This window comes from Phalangium opilio, unplaced genomic scaffold, assembly GCF_054372755.1.
Source record: "Phalangium opilio isolate 3A_F unplaced genomic scaffold, DU_Popi_V2 ptg000079l_1, whole genome shotgun sequence".
Lineage (NCBI taxonomy): Eukaryota > Metazoa > Arthropoda > Arachnida > Opiliones > Phalangiidae > Phalangium > Phalangium opilio.
Window position 1 is genome coordinate 5,909,310 of NW_028324187.1, and position 23,818 is coordinate 5,933,127.

General features: G+C 39.7%; 3 protein-coding genes across 4 annotated transcripts; 2 read left to right on the forward strand and 1 right to left on the reverse strand.

Moving 5' to 3' along the window:
- The first annotated feature begins 90 nt into the window (after positions 1-90).
- On the forward strand, positions 91-1,769 carry LOC149654422 (centromere protein N-like). Its single transcript, XM_089845968.1, has 8 exons — positions 91-339; positions 398-440; positions 505-561; positions 615-694; positions 762-938; positions 1,010-1,172; positions 1,277-1,401; positions 1,465-1,769. Exons 1-8 carry the CDS (start codon positions 91-93, stop codon positions 1,675-1,677), a joined length of 1,107 nt encoding a protein of 368 aa, XP_089702094.1. The 3' UTR covers positions 1,678-1,769.
- A 3,884-nt stretch (positions 1,770-5,653) lies between these two features.
- Positions 5,654-13,234, forward strand: LOC149654423 (transmembrane channel-like protein). Of its 2 annotated transcripts, none has more exons than XM_089845945.1 (24): positions 5,654-5,796; positions 6,361-6,457; positions 6,523-6,604; positions 6,689-6,795; positions 6,865-6,963; positions 7,023-7,162; positions 7,243-7,390; positions 7,484-7,527; positions 7,591-7,842; positions 7,915-7,984; positions 8,048-8,447; positions 8,508-9,062; positions 9,115-9,542; positions 9,609-9,676; positions 9,752-9,991; positions 10,066-10,191; positions 10,586-10,664; positions 10,738-10,798; positions 11,032-11,148; positions 11,199-11,265; positions 11,325-11,467; positions 11,535-11,881; positions 11,947-12,197; positions 13,097-13,234. In XM_089845945.1, exons 1-24 carry the CDS (start codon positions 5,693-5,695, stop codon positions 13,134-13,136), a joined length of 4,065 nt encoding a protein of 1,354 aa, XP_089702071.1. In that variant the 5' UTR covers positions 5,654-5,692; the 3' UTR covers positions 13,137-13,234. The 2 variants fall into 2 exon arrangements, with proteins under 2 accessions (XP_089702071.1, XP_089702072.1); XM_089845946.1 differs by having other exon boundaries at positions 11,208-11,265.
- l(2)37Cb (DEAH-box helicase 16 lethal (2) 37Cb) lies at positions 13,141-21,933 on the reverse strand. Its single transcript, XM_089845949.1, has 8 exons — positions 21,281-21,933; positions 20,425-21,206; positions 19,804-20,344; positions 19,367-19,735; positions 18,327-19,301; positions 17,136-17,297; positions 16,878-17,054; positions 13,141-13,427 (listed from the first exon to the last, which is right to left on the reverse strand). Exons 2-8 carry the CDS (start codon positions 21,192-21,194, stop codon positions 13,296-13,298), a joined length of 3,126 nt encoding a protein of 1,041 aa, XP_089702075.1. The 5' UTR covers positions 21,195-21,206; positions 21,281-21,933; the 3' UTR covers positions 13,141-13,295.
- Between the last annotated feature and the right edge of the window lie 1,885 nt (positions 21,934-23,818).

Here is a 23,818-nt window from a genome sequence, read left to right on the forward strand (position 1 = left end):
ATTTCGAATTTAGGCGGGAAAAATTGTAGTTTATCGAGCTTTTAATCGTTAATTAAACTAACTTAACTAAGACAAATTAGTATTGAAATAATGAGCGATATTTCGGACAACGAATCAACCGCTTTTGACGAGGAATTATCTTCCGACGATGAAGTTAATGAAACTTCAAGACAAGAAGATAAATTTAAAATGTGTTTGGAACAATTCAAAAAAGAGGATATTTTAACATTAACTTCCATGTACAATCCGACCTTTAAAGAAAACCTACGCGGATTAAATTCGAAAAAATTAACTAAAATTGAACTGATACAAAAATTAATTGACATAGTACATAACCTAGTAAGTTATTCATGCCTGTAACAAATATAGAACTTAAATAATTGTAAAATTATTATAGGGTTTAGATTTTCATGATGTGACTGTTTCTGTTAATCTAATGGGTAAGTTGGAAAACAGAATTAAATCAATTAGGCCTACATTATTCAAATTATAAAATCATTTCAGGTTTGGCCACTGGTTTAAAAAGAATCAATTGGCATTCCTTCAAAATCCAAGGCATAGGTAATTAAACTAAGTATTTAAGTTTAATATGATTAATCGAAATTAATTTATAGATAATTCTGACTCTATAAAACATCCAGAAGAATTTAAAACGTCTCTACTCAATATATTAAAGCTACAAAATGTCAATATTGTAAGTAAAATATTAATATAACATTTAAGTTAATGTTAATTAATTAATTTCAATAAGCGCTTTGTAGGAACTGGACTCAAAATTATTGAAGGAAGGAATATGGAATATTTTAAACCTCGAACCAAAAATATTGGCGAGAAATTCAGAATCAAAATATCTCACCTACATTTGCTACTTTCCTGGTTCGCCATTTGTGTTTTTGGGAGGTCCTACTTACCAAAAATACGAAAGATTCGTTTTAAGAGTAAAGATGAACTAAAATAACAATAACCAGGCAATATTTTTGCAAAACGAATATAAATACATTAATAATAGGCTTTAACTGTAATGTTAAACGGAACTGAAGTCGAAGACATGGCTTTGAGTGGAAGATCCATTCCCTCTCTCTTCCAATTAGCTTTGCAAAGAGAGTCCAAGCGGAAATTGAATTTGCCTTTAGATTGGCCAGAAATTATTAGAGAAAATCAGAAAAAAATTAGTAAGTTGGGTGTCAAAGGCTTATGGCGGTGTTTCATAAGCCTTTGCGCGTTTTTTAGGCCTTGGCTTCGCTTTCTAAGGCTTTAAGCCTAATTATTATTACAGGATCACCTAGGAAAGTCCTTTTTCTCAATGATTTGAGTAGGAGAGAGAAATTTGAACGGAAACAATACGTTGAAAAATACTTTGGAGATTATGTTCAACCCCAGTTGGAAATTGTTTCCATAAAGGCGAGTAATTACTAATTTGCCTAGGCTTAATATGGCGGTATTTTTGAACTGTTTTTGCTACAGACGGAAACAAAATGGATGGGGTTCGAAGACCCAAAGAAGAACGAAGTCTTTGATAAGCCAGTAAAAACAGGCGTTAAGTTTATGGGGACGAACGTTATTGAAGGAATTCGCCAACTTGTTCTTAATGGAATCATGGATATTCCATTGAATTCCGTCGTCAGGGATTTACCAATTTTGGGTTGTAATGATTTGTCAGCTAAAATGAAACAATAGTTCACTTTGAATAAACAATTCCTTCATACTTTGTTTAAAATTCAATGTACTTACATTATTTTGTGGATATAATAAATATTATTCCTTTAAAACCTATTGTTCTTTCATAAACGGGGATCCAATGGGATGGGAGAGGACCGCGCACTACCCCCCTCCTCTCCCCTTCTCTGATTGGATTCCCCTTGCGTTTTTGGTGTTGATTTGCGAGGAGAGAGGGATTTACGAGAAAAGGGATAGATAGTAGCAATAAATGAGGGGTACGTCACTTGGACTTAGGGGTGAATTCCATCAGAGCACGCACGAACTTGCTATCATAATGCATAGACAATACCAGCGCACTATAATTTCATCCTTTGATCAGAATCATATGATGTGCCAGTGACGTATCCCTCGCAAAAAACGGCAAACGCCCTTAGAACCCTTCTTTCCCGCACTATTCCTCCTACCTATCGACAATTACTCTCTGGAACAATTTATAAAGTCATAAGTGAATAATTTAATATTAAGTCCCTATGAAATGGTGTTCTTCCAGCCTCCTATAGGTTTTGTTGTATATTACAAGGGAAAGTAGACACTAGTCTGCTACTACGAACTTTCTCGTGACGTCACACCCTCCTACCTCTTTCCTCGGTTTTTGGCTACCATATTGGAAGTAGTTCAGGCCATACAATAGAGTAATTTCGGTTGAGAGGGGGAGTGAACTGTGTATCCCCTACGTTAGGGGCAACTTTGTACTAGAGAATACTATTTGCCCCCGGAAGGGAAGGGGAGGGGGATATCACTAAGGTAAGAGATGGAGGGTTATGACGTTGCCGTATATGGGAAAGAAATTACTCTATAGAGCTATCTCAGTTGTGACGTCAGTGCCTAGGTAAAACCTCACGCAAACCTTTGGCATTGGGCGGCCATGTTTGGTACCGCTTTGGTTCTATGGGCAAATATCATAGGTGACGTCACAATAACGCTTCCGAGATAGCTCTGTTTAAACTACCAATATTGACGTCAAGTTGAAGTAGTTCCTCCCCTCTCAGTACCACTCTATGCGTAGTATTGTACAGACAGTAAAGCAAGATACGTTTCAGGGACTATCACGGAATTTCTCGTCTCTACCAGCATCCACCTGGTAGTGACCACCTTATACGTGCTGACTGGGCAGGCTAAACTTACCGCATATTATGTTACTTATGATATGGTAGGTTCGGCCGATTACGTTGGGTTTGATACCTTACCTTAGTCGCGCGCTAACAACTTTGGCGCGAAGTTACAATCGTGCGACGATCGTTGTGAAAACTTACAGCTTTAAAATGTATTAGAGGACCGATCCGAAGTAGTTTTTTTATATAATGCGGCGATAACAATGATTTCGTGAATAGAAGCGTTTGAGGGTTTTGCGATATCGTGTGAAAAAAGGGGGAAATCGGTTTTTGCCCTTAATCGGTGGATATATATTTATAGAACGGTATTTTTTAAAATGTCTGATAATGAAGATGAAAGTTTGGAAGCTTTTCTACGAAGTAGAGCCGGACAGGGTCGTCGTAGAAGCAAGCTGCCGTCCCCGAGAAGGGGTTCGTCCCCTTACCTTACCGACGACATGGGACGAAAACGGAGACTGTCATCTTTTACGACATCCTCCGGAGAGTAAGTTTTTGTTCTAATTAATTTGCATAATCACTAGTCTAACAAAGAAGTCATTTTCGCGACTCATGCATAGTGAGCTTAGAGAAATACATCTCGTTTACCACCTCGCACCTGCTTTCAAACATTGATCTCTTTCAAATTTTAAATTACCTTCATATACTACAATCCTAACGCCCGTACCGCGGTTTTAGTGTCGATATAGTATATAAAACATCCATGTTTTCCAATCCCCTGTAGGCTTTATAAGATCCATGCGAAAATGAGGGATGTTGTCCTAAATTAATTTGGTATTCCGTATTCCTTTTGGACGGAGATGCCTACCATAAGCGAATAATAACTCGATCCCAATAAGTTAGGAACATCTTGTTCACTCGGTTTTGCCTAGGTGTGGGACTAAAAAGGGCGGCGCTTCCCATTCGAGTAATGCTAGCGATCATTCATACTCACTAAAGCGGCGTCACAGAGTATTCATTCACCCAAAGCTTGCGTAGTTGCGTGGCTATTATAGACACTAGTAATTAAATCACTAACAAGTTGCCACGGTACCTGGAAAAATCAGGGAATTTGAAAACTAGTTTAAATTGTCTGGGGACCGAAAATTTCCGATAAAAGTCGGGGCATTTAACGTTGGTTCGATGATATTATTTTATAAATACACCTGAGGTTTCAACAAATAAAAGGGGAAATTTTATGGTCTAAACAAATGATTTTAAACCTTCAGGGAAAACCTAGAAAAGTCAGGGAACAAATCTACGGGATCCCTGTTTTTATACACCAAAACCACTATATACTTTAATACTTTGAAATAGCTCCGCCATCCTGTGGAATCCTGTAACCCAACCTCAAATTATAGACATTATAGGAAATTAGTCATAATAGGGCGATACTAAAATCGGTGTTAATCCTAGGGGTAATTTTAGGCTTAGCTTTAAGCCTACCAGGAAGTTAGAATAGTTTACTGACGGATACTGACGTGTTAGATTATAAACTCTTCATAATCTTATAGGACATCCCCACGTCTAAAAACTCGAATAATTTTTGAAAAAAATTATATTTTCTAACATAAAATGCAATTTTATAACACAAAAAAAACTTCCTAAATACTTTTTGGGGTAAGAACCTCCAACGTTAATATTAAATAATGATGCTTCTATATTCAAATCAGCGGAATTCTGGACACAGCAGGAGTGGGGAGGTGGTCAATTGACTAAGAGAGGAGAACGGCAAGGGGGGGAGGAGAACATTTATAATTCATGTTGTAAAGGTGACCACGCCCTGGGGCTAGGGGTGAGTGGGAAAAGCACGCACTGTCGAACCTTAAAAGGGGGTCAAACCTTAAGGCACGAGCCTTACCAGTCACGAGTCGCGACCGACCACGACAAGATAGTAAAACAAAGAAAAAATTTGCCACGAAAAAAGTTACTATTTTTTTCTTGGGCTCTAAGTATGTCTATGGATGGACATACACGAATTTACAGAATGTATCACGGCACTGTAATGGTTTCTTATAATATTAGACACAGGCTGGTTTAGCTGGACGACAATGGAGTAGCCTTATCCTTCGTTCAATCCTCCCAAGCTATATGTAATTAGAATAATAACCTTCCACTGCTCTAATGCTAAACTTCTTGAGTAATGTTTGTAGCCTTACGTTGCGGGAAACTCTAAAACCATGTTTTTTAATCATTGGTGGTTAGGCGGAAACACACCTTCGACGTATTTCGTTTGGTGACATACCAGTAGTGTTCAGTTAGTTCTTTATGCCTACACTCGTATAGCTAAACCAACCTGTACGGAAAATGTGACTGTCTAGAACATTACACTCGACTGAACAAGACGAAAACACGATTCTGAACAAATGTCTATAGTTCTCGTCCCCAATGTCCCCAAAGACACTGACGTTTTGACTTTAGCTGTACCATTTGATTTGCTCTAATCCAGGACTATGGGTTTCTGTATCTCCCCATCCCTTCCAATCGTGGTCTTCGTTGTCGCACCCACGCTGACAGACTTTTCTCGCGAATTCCTTGTTTGGTATCCGCCCATTAATGTGTATTTCTTCCCCCAAACCCCACCTGTAGAAACCTAGAACCCCATTTCCGTAATTAAAGCGCGAAAACTGTCAACGAAGAACTCTCTTTAATGTTTTCTTTTTACAACCCCGAGCTCGCGCCAAAAATTGAGGTTACAGCACGTGCATTTATCAAATATCATAAGTGGATATATCTTACCATATAAGTTCAACCCCGGTATACACTAATGACAGAACTACACATTTGACTGTATTAGCTATATGGGGAAATTAAATGGGGTGACACTATAGTCTAAATTATTTTTTTAACACAGCGAAACGGCCATTTCTATCGACGAAGCGGAGATGACGGAGGAAGAAATTTTGGAAACAATGAAACTTCATAAACAAATGATAGAAAATTTAAAAACACAACCGTGGCGAATGAAAAAGAAATACAGAGTTCTCAGGTAAACAATATGGCTTACCTGGGGACACCATTTTGGGGTAGAATTACTTTTGTAACCTAATGCACATAATAGTTAGTTTCTAAATAGAAAATCATTCCGACATTCAAAGAGATAATGAATGAAACTTCTTTTAAATCGATTCAGAGTACTGTTCACTACCCCTTTACGATTCAAGATACACGTAAAACGCCCTTGGGTTTTGGGTGGGTGAGATATCTAGGTTAATAATAAAGATTCTACGGTTAACCCAACCCACTAGTCGGGTTCCTTTTTTCAGGGCTCATAAATTGATAAAGAAAAATACATTTCTTTGAGGGGACTCCAGTTTCTGACCCCACTAAACCTAAATTTTAGGCATAACTCTGTTTATCACTTGAAATTAGGGTCAAAATTTGATAGGTGGGGCTCGGAATCTATTAATGATATTGTCAGGTGTCAAAAATGGGGTTGTGTTTATAATATTAACGTGTTTGTTTGTTTGTTTGTTATAATTGCTGTTAACACTAATTGTTTTTTATAATAGTCCTTAAGCCTAATTTTAGAGTCGTTAATATTTTGAAATAGGAAAGCCAAAATCTATGTTCAAAAACACGAAGGTGAATTAGCCCATAGTAAGCGATCCAAAGATATCTTTGCCAAATATACAATACTAATTTCACGGGTAAATTTCTTCATTTAATATAATTAGGCTTAATATTAATTGGATTGGTTTCTTTAATAATAAAGGGGTGGCAGCGTTTTAAAAGGGAATTGGAAAATTTCGTAGTTAGTTTAACACCGTGGGAAATGCGAATTAAACGAATTGAAAGTAATGATATTAATTACTAATTAGTATTAAAGTAGTAATTATTCTACCCTGATGTTAAGCCTAATGTTGTATAACTTTCAAAAGGTCATTTCGGGTCAGTTGTGGCTTCGTACTTTTTATTCTTGCGTTGGGTTTTTTGGATCAACTTATTTATAACCGTTTTCGTCTGTTGTTTTCTAATGGTTCCCGAGGTTAGATTACTTAATCCTAATCCTCGGTTAATTACCTTAAGCCTAATTACATCTAAACAAATATATCAGGTTTTAAGAGCGGATGAAGATCCAACGGGCATGCGCAAAGAAGTGAAAAGCGATGAGAAAGAAAGCGCGCTTAATCTTCAAGCAATCTGGGAGTTTGAGGTTCATTATTAATTACTTAAAATTAATTGCTGAAATTAATTATTTTCTGGTCTATTTAGGGTTATTTAAAATATTCGCCTATTTTCTACGGTTACTATAGTAACAGAGAAAAAACGAAAGAGGGCTATAGACTACCATTGGCCTATTTTTTAACATCTTTATGTGTTTATATATTTAGTTTCTTTTGTATTTTAAGAAGGCAAGTAGTTAAATCGATTAAACAATATTTAACACGGTCTTAATCGATTGTGGTTATTTAAAAACGTTAATTGTTAATAGAATGGCGGAAAACAATCGGATGAGTAAAGTATCGGAAAAAGATGATGAATGTATTTTCACATGGAAAATTTACACGGGTTGGGATTACATGATTGGAAACGAAGAAACGGCACATAACAAAAAGGCCTCGTTAATCATGAGTTTAAAAGTAATTGCAACACAGTATAGACATACTTATTGTTATCATGTTACTTATGGTGCGGAGAAATTGAATGTTTCCCATATTCTTTTAAAACTATAGGAAGCTATCCTAGAAGAACAGGAACGAAAGAAAGAAACCCGGAAGTAATTCGATTTCATTTTTAATTCCTTTCAACTTCACGCTAATGATAATTGACATTAATTTAGTTGGAAAATCATTGCGCTACGAGCATTGGCCAATTTCATTGTGCTAATCCTTTTAGTGTCAAGTGCCATGGCCGTCGTAGTCGTGGTGGACCGATCCCAGCAACCGGAAGCCGAGACTTCCGGTTGGTACCGACAGAACGAAGTGACTGTCGTAGTCTCGGCAATCTCGATGATCTACCCCAATCTCTTCGACTTAATCGGTATTATGGAAAGGTACCATCCACGTGTTCAATTACAATGGCAGCTAGCCAGGTATGTCTATGGTCCCGACTAAAACAAACCACCTTCCAAGGGCGCTCTGACTCTAGTTACCTTTTGAAACAGAATTTTGGTTCTATATTTATTGAATCTCTACACATTGATTTTTGCCCTTTTCAACAAAGTCGATAGGATGGTTAGTAACTTAGGTTCGGGGTCAATGAGGTCGACTTCATAGCGCGCTTATTCTTATTTCAAGGCCCAAGAATTAGAAGGTGTCAAAAACAACATCACCGCATTGGGTCTAATGGATAACCTGGACACCGATTCGTCCTTCAACAATTACACGAGTATTTTCTCTAGCTACGTCACATCAACGTCACCCACCACAGCATGGGGAGGACAAGAACCGGAGCCAAATTGCACTGTTTACGTCTTCCGAAATTGCACGTTGGCTGCCTTGAAACGAAGCCAACCGGAACTGTTCACCTACAACAGTACCGTCTTCGCGGATATATACGAAATGTGGAAACGAGCCAAAGCCGAAGCCAGTTATAAATCTATGTTGGAGGGCATAGCCAACCTGACACTCAACGCCTTATCCAATTGGACAACCTCTAGACCCGATACCTCTGGCATCTCTGGGACAGATACCGGAGGTTAGTTATTAAATTGTTCTAGGCATTGTCCTTCCTATAATTGGTTGTTACGTTTAAAAGGTGAAGCGACACTGTCCCAAGGTGGGTACAAGACTTTCACCTTCCAAGGCATGAAGCAAGCGATCCCAGATTGGGCTTACGCTAATGGAACATTCCCTACGGAGGATTACGGCGTATTCATTCAAAGACTGGTCAATTTGACCATCGCGTCGACCCTAGCGGCTTTGAACGCCACCTCGACACCATCCCCCAACTTATCTTACTACACAAATACGACGGCGAATAATGAACTGTCGTATTACTACTTACTAAATATGACAAACCAAAACTGGACTAATTTTCCACCGCCTAGTCTACGCGAGGCCGAGAACGAAGAGAACTTCGAAGATTTTGTTAAAACGGTAGCTAATTTAACCACGACGGGATTGGTTAATTACGCGACTGCTAATAATTGGACTAATTTTCCGAGTAACGTTTCCGAAGTGTCATCCTACTTAACGTTCTTTTTGGCCAACGCTACTATGAGCGATTTTGCGCTACCGGGTCGCAATTTTTCCGAAACGGGGGACAGCAAGATGTCAACGTTTTACACCGATTTCGGATCTGGTTCAACCGGTAAGATCATAAGTCAATAACCTAACCATCGATTTCAAATTGATCTATTTAGAACCAACTTCGAGTACACCGAGAGACTCAGATAATTGCCTGGTGAACGTCACCATTTGCCCCGAGATGTTCGAGACTCGTACGACCCTATTGGATATGACGGACACTATGGGTTGGGACGGGACATCGAGCCGGGGGACAACGCCAGGGGCGACCACGACGAAAGGTCCCGATATGTGTCCAGATTCGTGTTACCCAGACAGAAGAACTCGCGCGCCGACTGTCGAAGAACTGGTTAAGGCCGACGAGGACGTTAAAACGCAATTGCGTAAACTCTGCTGGGAGACCATGTTCGGACAAGAACTGGTCAAATTAACCGTGATGGATTTGGTCATGACTATCATATCGACTTTACTAATGGACTTTATCAGAGCCGTTTTCGTCCGGTACGCCAATAATTGTTGGTGTTGGGATTTGGAGAAGGGATTTGTAAGTATTGGATAGGTTACCTAAGTACTACATTCCCGAAACACAAAGTATTTCATGAACTTCTAGCCTGGTTACGGCGATTTTAAAATTGCCGAAAACATTCTTCATTTGGTAAACAACCAAGGAATGATCTGGTAACTAATTAAATAAGCTAAGCCTAATACACCACAACAAGCCTAAAATCAAAATGTCTTCCTACCTTCACGTAGGATGGGAATGTTCTTCAGTCCGGGACTTCCGGCCATCAACACCGTTAAACTATGCATCCTATTATACATTCGAAGTTGGGCTGTCCTAACTTGTAACATTCCGCACGAAACTGTCTTCAAGGCTTCACGATCAAATAATTTCTACTTTGCCCTATTACTAATTATGCTTTTCCTTTGCACGTTACCCGTTGGTTACGCTGTTGTCTGGTTAGAACCTTCCTGGCATTGCGGACCTTTTAGGTAAGGTCAAGCGATCGTTTGGTTCTACTAACTAAAATAACCCTTAATTGTTTCGACTCGCTTGTATTTCTTAGCGGACAGTTAAGAATCTATAAAATTTTTACGGGTTATATCGAGGAACTACTGCCAAACTTTATGAACGCCGTTTTGGAGTATTTAACATCGCCCGGTGTGGTTATACCGCTTATTCTCTTACTAGTGTAAGTGTTGACCAATAATTCAAACACGTGATTGGTGATGGTAGCGAAACACCATAAGTTTATAAGATATGTTCCTTCCATAAGTACGACCCTAACTATACTTAGTAATGCTAGAGACTTACAGCTCGAGCTAGTTCGAGAACGACAAGTGAGAATAAGTCCCACACTTGGTGGATAATTTTGCAGTTAATCTTCCTATTTAGTCTGTATAATAAGCCTTTGACAGCGCCTCACCAGGCGTATGTCGCTTTACCTCGAATCTATGACCTACCTCACTCACTTCATGACAAGCTCCAGTTTGTAACCAGTGACAAACTTATGGGGAACATATCTCATAAACTTATGGAAACACTAAAAGTTAATACGTATTTAAACCATATTGGAACCCTTGCAGGTTAATTATATATTATTTAACTTCATTAACTGGATCATTAAGAGAGGCTAACAACGATTTAAGATTACAATTAAGACGGGTACGATTACAAAGCATAAGAATATTAATACTTCCCTATAAGTTGGTATAAAACCATACCTGAATTTTTTTAGGAGAAAAACGAAGCCGAGAAACCACCAGTTCCTGCCATAACAACAGCCGTCATACCCGAAGGTATTTCTAATTTTAATTTACAGCCCATAAGTATATAACAACGGAACGGTTATAAGTATTGCTTTGAGGGCCATGTCCCACACCGCGGTAGGGTTAACGACATTAAGGGATATTAGAGATATTTTAGAGAACGCGTGGTAGTGGTAGGTAACCCAGAAAAGACCCCGTTTTTATATACTTATGGCAATAAAATTGCATAATCGCAAACTTAAATGCACCGAGTGCGAGTGTAGAAAGCCAATCTACGGCAAAATGGACTTCGGCGAAAAAAATTTTACCCGTGTTACCCAATAAATTTCGAACAGGCAAAGGACTCGAGGATGACACCGAAGAAAGCGGTGAAAAGAAAAGTTAGTAGTACACTTTAATTAACTTAATTACTAAGCTTAATTTCGCTTAGTAATTACAGATGGGAAAAAAAGGGTGCAATATACGGATCAAGATGACGCGTACAACAAAAGAAGATTGTGAGTATGCCTTAATTGTTGATAAATACGGACTTAAGTATAATAACTTGCAAATTTAGGAAAACGAAAAAGAGTCAATCCAAGACGGACAGTTTTCAAAAACGGACAAGTGACAGTATCGAAAGTAAGACTTCAGTTAACAGCGATGTCCCCGTTATTACAATTAGTCAACCGTATTCCGATGACCCCGTTGTCGACGATGGTAAGTTCAGTTACGTTTAATACAATTATAAAACGTCCCAAGTGAGACTCTTACTTCCTTTCTTTAGAAGGGGAAGAAACGACTTCCGATTTGGAAAAACCGACTGAAGAATCGGAAGATATGTTAGAAGAAGAGGATGAAGATGAAAAAGAGACTCAAGAAGATGAAGATGAAGGGGAAGAAGAGGAGGAAGTGGAGGAGGAAGAGGAAGACGAACAAGAAGAGGAAACGTCCGAAAGAGACACCCGGGCCGAGGGACTAACAACTTCCGAGAGTCAAGAGGATACCACGGATGAATCAAGCATGGACAAACTGTCCTCGCATTCGCGTCCACCTTTACTCTCTCAAACCCCATTGTCTTTCCGCTCCCACACTGAACATAGCAGATCAGTTTCACCGATCCACGAATCACTGGTAAGTAACATACCAGAGAAAAAAATACATTCTCGCGAACCTTACACGAAATTATTATATTTTAGGAGGAACTGGAGGGTTACAGCGACGAACCAATGTCGGGTTCGTATCCCACGAGTCAAGAGCAAGATACGGGACCTCAGCCTTCCCCTTCCATATTAAAACAACAACGCGATCTGCGCAGGAATATCAGGGATCAACAAAGTAGTTCGCGAGAGTCTTCTAACAGCCCGGCACGATTTCCGGGTCGAAAACCACCCTTCTCAAAAGCGGTCAGCGAAAAAGCACCGACCGCCATAGAGGATACGGACTTACAGTGAGTAATAGACCATTTCGGAAATTACATACAGAGAAACCAACCCACAAGAGGCAACGTCAGTCGGAGCCCGGGTTCACCACACGCGGTGGGGGCTAACCAACTCGCCTACATCTGCCTCTAGCGGTACTTCTTGGCGAGGGTTATAGAGTAGTGTCGGTAGAGAGGGGAGTAGACTGTCTATCCCTCCCTCTAGGCGCGCTTTTGTAAGAGGGGATACGGTACGCGCCTGCAGTTCTACTATGCAAACGTCATACCATAGAGTAGTGTCGGTAGAGGGGGGAGTAGACTGCGTATCCCTCCCTCTAGGCGCGCTTTTGTATGAGGGGATACGGTACGCGCCTGCAGTTCTACTATGCAAACGTCATACCATAGAGTAGTGTCGGTAGAGGGGGGAGTAGACTGCGTATCCCTCCCTCTAGGCGCGCTTTTGTAAGAGGGGATACTGTACGCGCCTGGTAGGGGGGATGACACTGAGCTAAGAGATAGAAGGGTATGACGTTTGCATACGTAGAACTGACATCTAGCTCTAGCTCAGTGTCATCCCCCTTACCAGGCGCGTACAGTATCCCCTCTTACAAAAGCGCGCCTAGAGGGAGGGATAAACAGTCTACTCCCCTCTCTACCGACACTACTCTATAATACCTCAATGGCGGCCTCACCCCTGTGTGTTGGTTTCTCTGTACATAATTTGCGAAATGGTCAAGAGAACCCGGGGTTATTTGGGGGGGGGGGGGTTTAGTGGTCATCTTTGCTTAGCTAATTTGCTTAATTACTCAAACTCCGATTATTGTGACCCCGTTTAATTAGCATCGTTTTGAAGTAAAGGGTAGAAGTAGGCTTATAATAATTAGTATGCAAATAAAGTAATAACTTATCTTTGGTGTTATTTTCCACAGACAAGCGAAACTTCAAAGACTGGCAACGGATTCACTTTAGAGACTTGAGTTTTGTATAAACTTTATGAATAATATTTCCAAATTTGAAAAGGCGGAAAAGGTAAGCTTAGTGTAACGTGTGTGAAAAAATTGCCGAGTGTCTTGGTTGGTTGGTGTCTTGAACTGTGGTCCCGCGCCCGTGGACGTTGTCCATCCCAAATTACCTCTTCAGCTCCATTGTCGATTTCCCAGTGTTTTTAGGCATTTTTTTCGTCGTTGAATCGTCCAATTCCTTGGCTTTGTAGTAATGAGGCGCCACTTCCAGTAACCAAGAGCTTTCGATCTCAATTATCTGTGAAAACACAAAAAAATTGTTATACGTTAATTGTGTTAATGTTAACCCTTTTGCGCTTCCGTGTCTTTGTGAAAAAACAATTTAATATCGCTAAATATTAACTGTGACGTAAATAAACCCCAATATGGCGGAATCTCGGTGTTCCTAAGCGACTTATTAAATTTATGCCGCCATATTGGGGTTTGGTTTTGATGTGTATGAAGTGTTAGTAGCCATTTTGGGGGTTAATACATTAATGTGACGTAAATAAACCCCAATATGGCGGAATCCCGGTGTTCGTATTCCTAAAGTAACCAAGCGACTTATTAAATTTAGGCCGCCATATTGGGGTTTTGTTTTGATGTGTATGAAGTGTCAGTAGCCATTTTGGGGGTTAATATATTAATGTGACGTAAAATAAACCCCAATATGGCGGAATCCCGGTGTTCGTATTCCTAAAGTAACCAAGCGACTTATTAAATTTAAGCCGCCATATTGGGGTTTTGTTTTGATGTGTATGAAGTGTCAGTAGCCATTTTGGGGGTTAATACATTAATGTGACGTAAATAAACCCCAATATGGCGGAATCCCGGTGTTCCTATGCGACTTATTAAATTTATGCCGCCATATTGGAGTTCTGTTTTGATGTGTATGAAGTGTTAGTAGCCATTTTGGGGGTTAATATATTAATGTGACGTAAATAAACCCCAATATGGCGGAATCCCGGCAGTCCCGTCGTCTGCTTCAATTGCTTACCCAATCAAGAGGATATATTTATATATTCCTAACGCGTGAAGTGTGGTTACTTAACCCTTGCTTAACCCTAACCACCACGAGAAAATAAATTTTGATATTCCTAATCCTAACCAAGCGACTTAAAATTAAGGCCGCCATATTGGGGTTTTGTTTTGTCTTTTATGTGTGGAAAGTGTAGTCGCCATTTTGGGGGCTTTGTTTTGATGCGTATAAAGTGTCGTAGGGGCGCCATATTGGGGGGTTAAATTTTTGTAACTTAAGTGTAGTCGCCATTTTGGGGGCTTTGTTTTTATGTGTATAAAGTGTCGTAGGGGCGCCATATTGGGGGGGTTAAATTTTTGTAACTTAAGTGTAGTCGCCATTTTGGGGGCTTTGTTTTGATGTGTATAAAGTGTCGTAGGGGTGCCATTTTGGGGGTTAAATTTTTGTAACTTAAGTGTAGTCGCCATTTTGGGGGCTTTGTTTTGATGTGTATAAAGTGTCGTAGGGGTGCCATTTTGGGGGTTAAATTTTTGTAACTTAAGTGTAGTCGCCATTTTGGGGGCTTTGTTTTGATGTGTATAAAGTGTCGTAGGGGCGCCATTTTGGGGGTTAAATTTTTGTAACTTAATTTTGTATGTATATATTTTAAACAGGTATCTGATTACGACGCCTAGATTAAATTAAATTAAATTAAATTAATTAATTAAAATAAATAATTTCATAAAAAAAAAAATAAATAAATAAATAATATAAATATTTAACCATTTTCTCCCTAAACAAACAAAAACAAATTATACCAATTTTTCTCTAAAAACCTTTTTCACTTTTAAACAAACAAAACAAATAAACAAACAAACATATCTATAAAACTTTTTGTATATTAATAAAATATTATATTATATTAACCAATCAGGGATGACTTCAAAATACATTAAAAATTATGGAGCTAAAAGAACAAACCCCAACCAAATTAAATACGGAACAAAAAAGAAAATTAATAATAATAATTAATTACCAATAGAACGATATTACGTCAGTGTTTTTTGTCATTGTATTCATTTTGTTTTTAAAGTTAACAATTATTATTATTATTGTTAAATAAAAATTAATTCTACTCGAACTAACTGAGATTATTAATCATTTTAAACTTAATTAAGTTACTTTAGCGCCCGATACCATTTGGGTAAAAACTTCAAAGGCCGGACCACTGGAAATGGCGACTTAACACACAAAATCCCCGAAAATGACTAACTTCGGACTCAGTTCGGTCCTAAAACCGTTCCCATGTGTCAACTTGTCAAGCTGAAATCTTTTATGGCCCTTTTCGCGAGTAGTTAACAGAAAAACCCGAGGGGCAACTCACTCTCAGATCTATTCACGAGTAATAAACAGAAAAACCCGAGGGGCTACTCACTCTCAGTTCTATTCACGAGTAATAAACAGAAAAACCCGAGGGGCTACTCACTCTCAGTTCTATTCACGAGTAATAAACAGAAAAACCCGAGGGGCAACTCACTCTCAGATCTATTCACGAGTAATAAAACGGAAAAACCGTGGGGCTACTCACTCTCAGATCTATTCACGAGTAATAAACAGAAAAACCCGAGGGGCTACTCACTCTCAGTTCTATTCACGAGTAATAAACAGAAAAACCCGAGGGGCTACTCACTCTCAGTTCTATTCACGAGTAATAAACAGAAAAACCCGAGGGGCAACTCACTCTCAGATCTATTCACGAGTAATAAAACGGAAAAACCGTGGGGCTACTCACTCTCAGATCTATTCACGAGTAATAAACAGAAAAACCCGAGGGGCTACTCACTCTCAGTTCTATTCACGAGTAATAAACAGAAAAACCCGAGGGGCTACTCACTCTCAGATCTATTCACGAGTAATAAACAGAAAAACCCGAGGGGCTACTCACTCTCAGTTCTATTCACGAGTAATAAACAGAAAAACCCGAGGGGCTACTCACTCTCAGTTCTATTCACGAGTAATAAACAGAAAAACCCGAGGGGCTACTCACTCTCAGATCTATTCACGAGTAATAAACAGAAAAACCCGAGGAGCTACTCACTCTCAGTTCTATTCACGAGTAATAAACAGAAAAACCCGAGGGGCTACTCCCTCTCAGTTCTATTCACGAGTAATAAACAGAAAAACCCGAGGGGCTACTCACTCTCAGATCTATTCACGAGTAATAAACAGAAAAACCCGAGGAGCTACTCACTCTCAGATCTATTCACGAGTAATAAATCAAAAAATCGAGGGAATAATCACTCTCAGATCTATTCACGAGTAATAAATCAAAAAATCGAGGGGATAATCACTCTCAGATGCTTTACACGCGCATTACGCGTAATCCCTAGAGTAAGGTACAGCGTACACGCTAACTACGTTGAGTGAGTAACCCCTCGATGCCACACCTCCCGCCCGTTTCAAAGCTTCCCCATAAAGAAAAGAGAGGGAAAGATTGGAATCCTATTCTAAAGAGATTTCTCAGTAAAGATAACCATCTCGTCTCCAATATTCACTGTGGGAAACCCTTTCAAGGTTCTTTCCTTAACTACCAGCTCAACAGAGAAAAAATAAGGACCAGCGACAACTTATCCTGACACCACTAACTGAAGGCCCTGCCTTTAAGCTATTATTTATCTTTGATTTCAAGCTCAGGCAAACAAAGTACCCCCCGCACGTGTTTACTATGAAAAATATATAACAAGTACTTACTTGTCTCATAAATTCTTTGGTGGTAAAAACCAGTTCGTAATAGACAACCCAACGTGGTAGTTCTTCGAATAGACTGGAATTTGGATGAATCATAACTGTTTGTTGATGCTTCACCGTCTTGTATTGCCCACTTTTGCTTAATTTCGCCGTGTGATAAAAGTAACCCGCGGTAATGGTCTGCAAATTCAGATTAAGTTTATTGACATTTGTCAACAATGTCGTGGACGTGGTATGTCGAGAGTAATTAGTTTCTCTTACTTTGCAAATATTCCCGGTTTCACTTGGACTGGAAGTCATCTCGATCTCGACTCGTTCCATCAAACCTTCCAACTGTTCCCTGACATCGCGTGCTCGTCTCATTGAACGATGTTGAATGAAATTTTCGAAACACCATTGGGTAGAGTGCGCCGTTTCAGCCCACTAAAAATAAAGTTACAGCGTATTCGTGATTTTCCCTGACGTTTTTTTGCCCATTTTAAAATTCCCTGAGTATAGTCCGGTACCACAAATTTTCTCGTGACGTCACACCCTCCTACCTCTTACCCCGGTTTTGGCGACCATATAGAGCTATTGCAGAAACCTTAGGGTGACATCACCCATGCTATTACCAAACATGGCCGCCCGTTGCCAAACCTAATCCCGTGACGTTTTACCTGGGCACTGACGTCACAACTGAGATATCTCTATAGTGCTATATCAGTTGAAGGGGGGAAACGTCATAGTTGGGCCTGTCAATAAACGGAGCCGGTTTTCACCCTCCCTCCGTGCGGGCCGCTGAAGAACTCTATGCTAAATTTCCCGCACAATATGGCGCCTAGGCGGGGACTAGCGAAACCCCGCCTCAAAATCTCTCCTTTCCCCCCGAATTGAAATAGCTCTATTGGACGTCGTCAGCTCAGGCCATACAATTTAGACAACCAATAGGGACTTGGCAGTACTACGTCATGCAACGTCAGGCTACCTTCCACTAGTGCTAAAAAACATACCAGGAGGAGGGGCTTATATAGCTTTCATTCTGTTAAAAAAACATACCATAATGGCGCTGGGGGCGGAGTTAAGCCTGAATTGCCAAGTCCCTATAGAGTAATTTCTTTCCCATATACGGCAACGTCATAACCCTCTATCTCTTACCTTAGTGATATCCCCCCTCCCCTTCCCTTCCGGGGGCAAATAGTATTCTCTAGTACAAAGTTGCCCCTAACGTAGGGGATACACAGTTCACTTCCCCTCTCAACCGAAATTACTCTATATTGACGTCACGTCCCCGTAGCTCAAGTCCCTATATTGACGTCACGTCCCCGTAGCTCAAGTCCCTATATTGACGTCACGTCCCCGTAGCTCCTCCCCTCTCAGTACCGCTCTATTCCCTGACCTCTTCAGCCCATTTTTTCATTCCCCGATTTCCTCATGTTTTCTCTGACAAACCTAACATATCAAAATGATATTTACCTGATTATAAACATTCAATAATGTTAAATGATCGCCTCCAAAGCTGAAGAAATTTTTTCTGGCCGTATCAGCGTGAACTACTTTATCTTTGGGTCGATAAAATATGGAGCTATTGACCGAGAGCATAGCAGCTATCGTCACGATTTCTTCGGAACATTTATACTTTTCGGACGCCAGTAACATCTTAGCCATCATGGGGTCAACTGGAAACTCGGCCATTCTCCGTCCCAACTTGGTCAACTCTGCCTGATGATTCAAAGCGCCTAAGGCGTACAATTGTTCCAAGGCTAAGACCAACGTTTCGTGGGGAGGCGGGTCCAAGAAATCAAAATGAAGCAAATCGTTGATTCCTAAGGATTTCAATTGCAAGACGACATTGCCCAAATTGACGCGTTGTATCTCGGGTACCGTTTGATTTTCCAGTTCATGTTGGTACGCCCAAGCTGTATATAATCTAAAACATTTCCCAGCAGCCACTCTCCCGGCTCTACCAGCTCTCTGATTGGCTGAAGCTTTCGATATCGGTGTCACGACTAAACTCTCCATTCCAGTTCGCGCATTGTAACTATTTTGTTTGCAAAAACCAGGGTCAATGACGTATATAATTCCATCAATTGTTAAGGAAGTCTCGGCGATGTTCGTTGCTAAAATAACTTTTCTAGCGTCAGGTGGTGTTGGTTCGAATATTTTGGCTTGCATATCCGTCGGTAAGTTCGCGTAAATGGGCAAGATTATAAGTTCTTTGATTTTAGAGCCGAGTTTACGAGTTCTTTCAAGTAACATTTCGTTACATGTTTCGATTTCTTCTTGTCCAGTTAAAAATACCAGGACGTCACCCAAGGGTTGAGTTACGTGTATTTGTAATACAGTTACGACGCACGCGTCTAAGTAATCAGCTTCCGGTGCTTTGGTGTAGTAAATATCCACAGGGTATCGGCGACCCGGGATACGGAAAATGGGTGCGTCATCAAAGAACTATAATGAAAAAATTTAAAACAAATTTTCATTTTCACGCGTCATTAAATGATTAACCAACTTACAGTTGAAAACTTCTCCGCGTCTAAAGTAGCGCTTGAAATCAGTAACTTCAAATCGGGTCGGAATCGAGAGATGTCTTTGACCAGGCCAAACAATATGTCAGTGTGAAGTGTCCTTTCATGGGCTTCGTCAACAATAACGACGCTGTAACTGGCCAAGTCGGGTTCCGATAAAAATTCCCTCAACAACATTCCATCCGTCATGTATTTTAATATGGTTCTTTCCGAAGTGCAATCCTCAAAACGGATACTGTAACCCACTTCGTTTCCCAATTTGACTCCCATTTCTTCCGATACTCTAGCGGCCACACTCATGGCCGCCACTCTCCTAGGTTGAGTGCAACCAATTTTTTTACCTCCTTCAGTATAACCCTGAAATTGAACAAATGCCTCGCCTCAAGTCTTTCTTCGACTTGTTTAAAAATTATATTATGACTTACAGCTTCGTATAGATATTGCGGAATCTGCGTGGTTTTTCCAGAACCAGTTTCTCCCTCAACAATAATGACTTGATGATCTTCAATTGCCTTTAGTAAATCATCTCTGAATGGGAAGATGGGTAGAGACTTCCTGGTTTCATCTATTGTCATTTTCTTTCGTTCTCTTTCAGATAATTCCGGTTCATCACTTCCCTTATGGTTCCCAGGCATTTTTAAGGCTTGCACAAACTCTATGGCATCGTCCATGACCAGTTCATACTGTTTTTCTTTTGTCTTATATTTTTCTTTGGCGTCTTTGGCTCCAAAATGCATTTGCGCGATGCCCATCCTTTCTTCTTCCCATTTTTTCTGTTCAGCATTGGGAACTCTCTCTTTTTCGTCAACTTCAATGTACGTTTCTTTATCAGGTTTCTTATTTCTATTTTCCTCCGGCATGTGATACCGTTCAACTCTTTCAAGTTCCCGAGCTCGTTCGTGTTCTTTAGCAAGTTGCAATACTTTCTTTTTGTAGTCCAATTCTTTCTGTTCCTTTTTCGTTAATCTGAGTAACGAGTCTAACTTACTTAGTAACCTATCCTGAACTTCGCCTACTTCTGAAATACTGTACAACAAAATACATACTTAACATCAGAGAAGAGATATTCCTCATCTTGAATGTCCCCTTCAAGTTCCAAAAGTTTGTCCTCTTTTCGTTTGACTAAGTACTTCCTCCTGGATTCAACTCTCAGTTTCGGAACAATTCTTTTCCGATCCTCAGCCTCTAATTTCAATCTTTTGGCCGCTTCCTCAAAGGCCTTTTTATCAGAACGTTCAGCAATGTTCCTGGTATGTTCTTGATCTTTTTTCTTCATTCTTTCAGCAAATTCATCCCTTTCCTTCAAATCCTGAATTCTTTCTTTCTCCATCTTCTCGAATTCGTCTTCCGACGATTCCGATTGATTTTTGGATTTCTTATCCCCGCGTTTATCAGATTCACTTTCACTTGATGAACTTGATTCAACTAAATCACGTTCACGTAAGTTTCTTTTCTTACGCGAGGATGTTTTAGGTTTTTTCGTATCGGGTTCCTGATAATAATCGTCTTCATCGTCTAGTAATTTATAAGTACGATTTTTCTCTAGGACCGCGGTAATGGCTTTCTCTTGGATACGAGCAGCTTTTTCAGTTTTTACTTTATGGGGTACACGGTCCCATAGTTCATTGGCGAATTGTGCCGCTTTCGCGCCCGACACGTCAACAGTACCGGTTTCTCTTAATTTCGACATGAATTCACTAGGACTATCACTTTTTGTAGCCAAATTAATCATAAATTCGGCAATGTATCTGTCACTTATACCAACAATGTCATGCAATTCGTCCGAAACCCACTGCTCTAATCCTTGCCGCGACATGGTACTTTTTAACTTATACCGCGATTTAACTTAAAATTTCTGACAAATTGGTACGAATTTAATAAAAAATAATAAACAAGACTTACCCTTTTCGATTCAAATATAATTAATCCTCATTATTATGGCAAATGTTTCACAATTCACACAAAACCGCACTACACATGATGATTATTTCCACGGTTTTAAAGTCCATTTGTCGTCTGCTTAAGTTGAAAAGCTCTCGCCGATGGATGCCGTCGGAGGTCGCCACCATACGGGGAGCTTTCTCTCTTTGCGCGGGAATCAGGCACTTTTGTGAGGATTTCCCGCGCATTTACAAATTTCCGCGAACACGTGTTTAGGTCGACACGTGGTAAATGAAAAAATAAATAAAAATTCGGAAATATTAAAAATTGTTCAAAATTCGATTATTTTACCTAAAACATTTTTATAAATAAATCTAACTTAAATTAGGAGAATCATATTTCCCAGAAAATTTCAAAAGGAGATTGTAATTTAAACTTTTAGTTGCATAGTTGGATATTTTAAAAATAGGCGCAGCACAAAGAAATATTAAAGCACATAGAAGAAACACTTTTTGAGCGTATCATTTCTATAGATCTAAATTCGGAATGATCAAAGGTTTCAGGCTAGAACATGAATAGCCAATCAAGAACAAGCGATTTCTCCCATTCTAGAGCTCATCTCTCTATAAACCGACGGGGATTGGAATCCCTTTCATGTGGTCCCTCTACACATAGTCTCTAAGTACCTTGTATTCCCCCTAAAATCAAATTGAAAAACAAGCATACAATAAAATTTTTGTGCAAGACAAACCAAGCCCCTCAAGCACTATAAGATATTCGGAAAATTCTACAAAAACATATGTAGAGCTGGGAGTACATACAAAACAACTTAAATGCGTATAATATTATAGCTTGTCTATTTTGAGATCAATCAATAGGGTATTTAACTTATTGGGGCTTATTATTTACCTATGCTTAACTAAAAAATATTGGATTTTCATCTAAGCACGCACTCCTTAAAGAGAACTGGCGATATTAACACCAGCTTATTGGTGTTTCAAGTTGAACTTGTTGAAAGACAAGCCACTTATAGCGAGGTACCTCTAAAAGCCGACTTATAGAGAGATGGCAACTCGGTTCCTTGACTATCTTAAGTTCCACGTGAGGATACCACGGAGTGCCATTGAATGAACAATTCTATACAACTCCGTATTTGCATGCGACTCGAGATCTGTTCGATGAACGCGCGTCTATCCTAATTTAATAAAAGTTTTGGCGCCCGCGCGCGCTTGGTAGGAGCTGCTACTAGAGTGACGTAACACAATTAGACAAGACTGAAACCCTCCACACACGGTCTCTTAACAAAGGTTTCGTCGCGAGTGGGGATAGCAAGAGCGCGCCTAAAGTCTCAGCCTCTTTACATGGCCTATTGAATATATATATAGGGTGTTATGGAAAAGTGCAGTTCACACTTTGGGGGACCTATCAATGCGGTATAGGGGAACTTATTTGACATTTTTGACTCGTTCTGAAAAACCCTGTACAAGAATACACGGCTTACAATGCACAAATCAACCCAAGTTTATAGTTGAACACGAGTGGGTTTAAGTCTATTTAGACCTACAAAATTGTGCAACCTATTTTCAATACTTGGTTTTTCACAAAAGGGATTTTGTCTGCCAGACCGTTTGGTGAACAAAGTGACCAGGACTGCAAAGAGAAAGGCTTGTAGTTCGGTTTGAATCAGTACTTGTCTGACAGAGGGCCTGACAACACTGCACTGCAGAGTCAAAGCTGAGAGAGAGGGAAGAATTTTCTCTAGCCCCCAACAGTGAAAACCATTGCCTCACTGTTGATGACGTAGTCAAGAGCACCAAGTTGTTTTATAGTTTATATTTAAGTCTATAGATGAGATTTGACTTTTGCTTGCTTGCATGGGAATTAAGTAAAAAAAAATAGGAAATATCTTTAGACTTACGACCGTAATAAGATAAATGTCTTTTAGTTTGGAGTAGTGTTTCGATAACTGTAAGTGTTCCTCTTTTAGGCATCTATGGGTGCTACGATATTTATTCCAGATCCAATTGGGAGTATATTTCAGCTTATAGACAGACAGACAGACAGGCGAGTTAGCTAAGAAAACGAAAGAGGCAAATCCCTCCCCCGCTTAGTGTTGAGTGGATTTTCTTAGAAACCCGATACCTTATAACTCGAAACTGACTGAGTCCTTGTTTACTGGAGGACACGGACACCCAGTACATAAATCTAACATTTTTTTCAACGCTGATTTCCTATCCGATTCACACTGGCTCTCACGAGGGATTTAAACGAGGCATAAGTCACTCTCTCTAAGTCAGGTGTATGGATTATCATGGTTATATTTCAAACTGTATAGGAGTGGCTTACCCCTCGATAGTATCATTTTGTTATTTTAAGTTCTAAATCCTCGTGCACCCACAAGATTTTCTTAGTGGCAAAACATTATGAAAGAAAAAATGTTTCCAACTTTTACTTGAGGAAAAAAAAAAATTCGGACATTGGCAATCCTCGAGTGTCTGTCCCTGAGCATGATGTTCTTGTTCGTGACAAGTCGAGGACGTGACCCGATTGTCCGAAAAG

Excerpts from the sequence above, each read along its gene's own strand:
- LOC149654423 (XM_089845945.1), top strand. The coding sequence starts at position 5,693 with ATGACGGAGGAAGAAATTTTGGAAACAATGAAACTTCATAAACAAATG. Across the intron at positions 6,605-6,688 it reads GCGAATTAAACGAATTGAAA|GTCATTTCGGGTCAGTTGTG; the intron begins GTAATGATATTA and ends AACTTTCAAAAG. Across the intron at positions 10,192-10,585 it reads CCGCTTATTCTCTTACTAGT|GTTAATTATATATTATTTAA; the intron begins GTAAGTGTTGAC and ends GAACCCTTGCAG.
- LOC149654422 (XM_089845968.1), top strand. The coding sequence starts at position 91 with ATGAGCGATATTTCGGACAACGAATCAACCGCTTTTGACGAGGAATTA. Across the intron at positions 562-614 it reads CTTCAAAATCCAAGGCATAG|ATAATTCTGACTCTATAAAA; the intron begins GTAATTAAACTA and ends ATTAATTTATAG. Across the intron at positions 1,402-1,464 it reads TGGAAATTGTTTCCATAAAG|ACGGAAACAAAATGGATGGG; the intron begins GCGAGTAATTAC and ends TTTTTGCTACAG.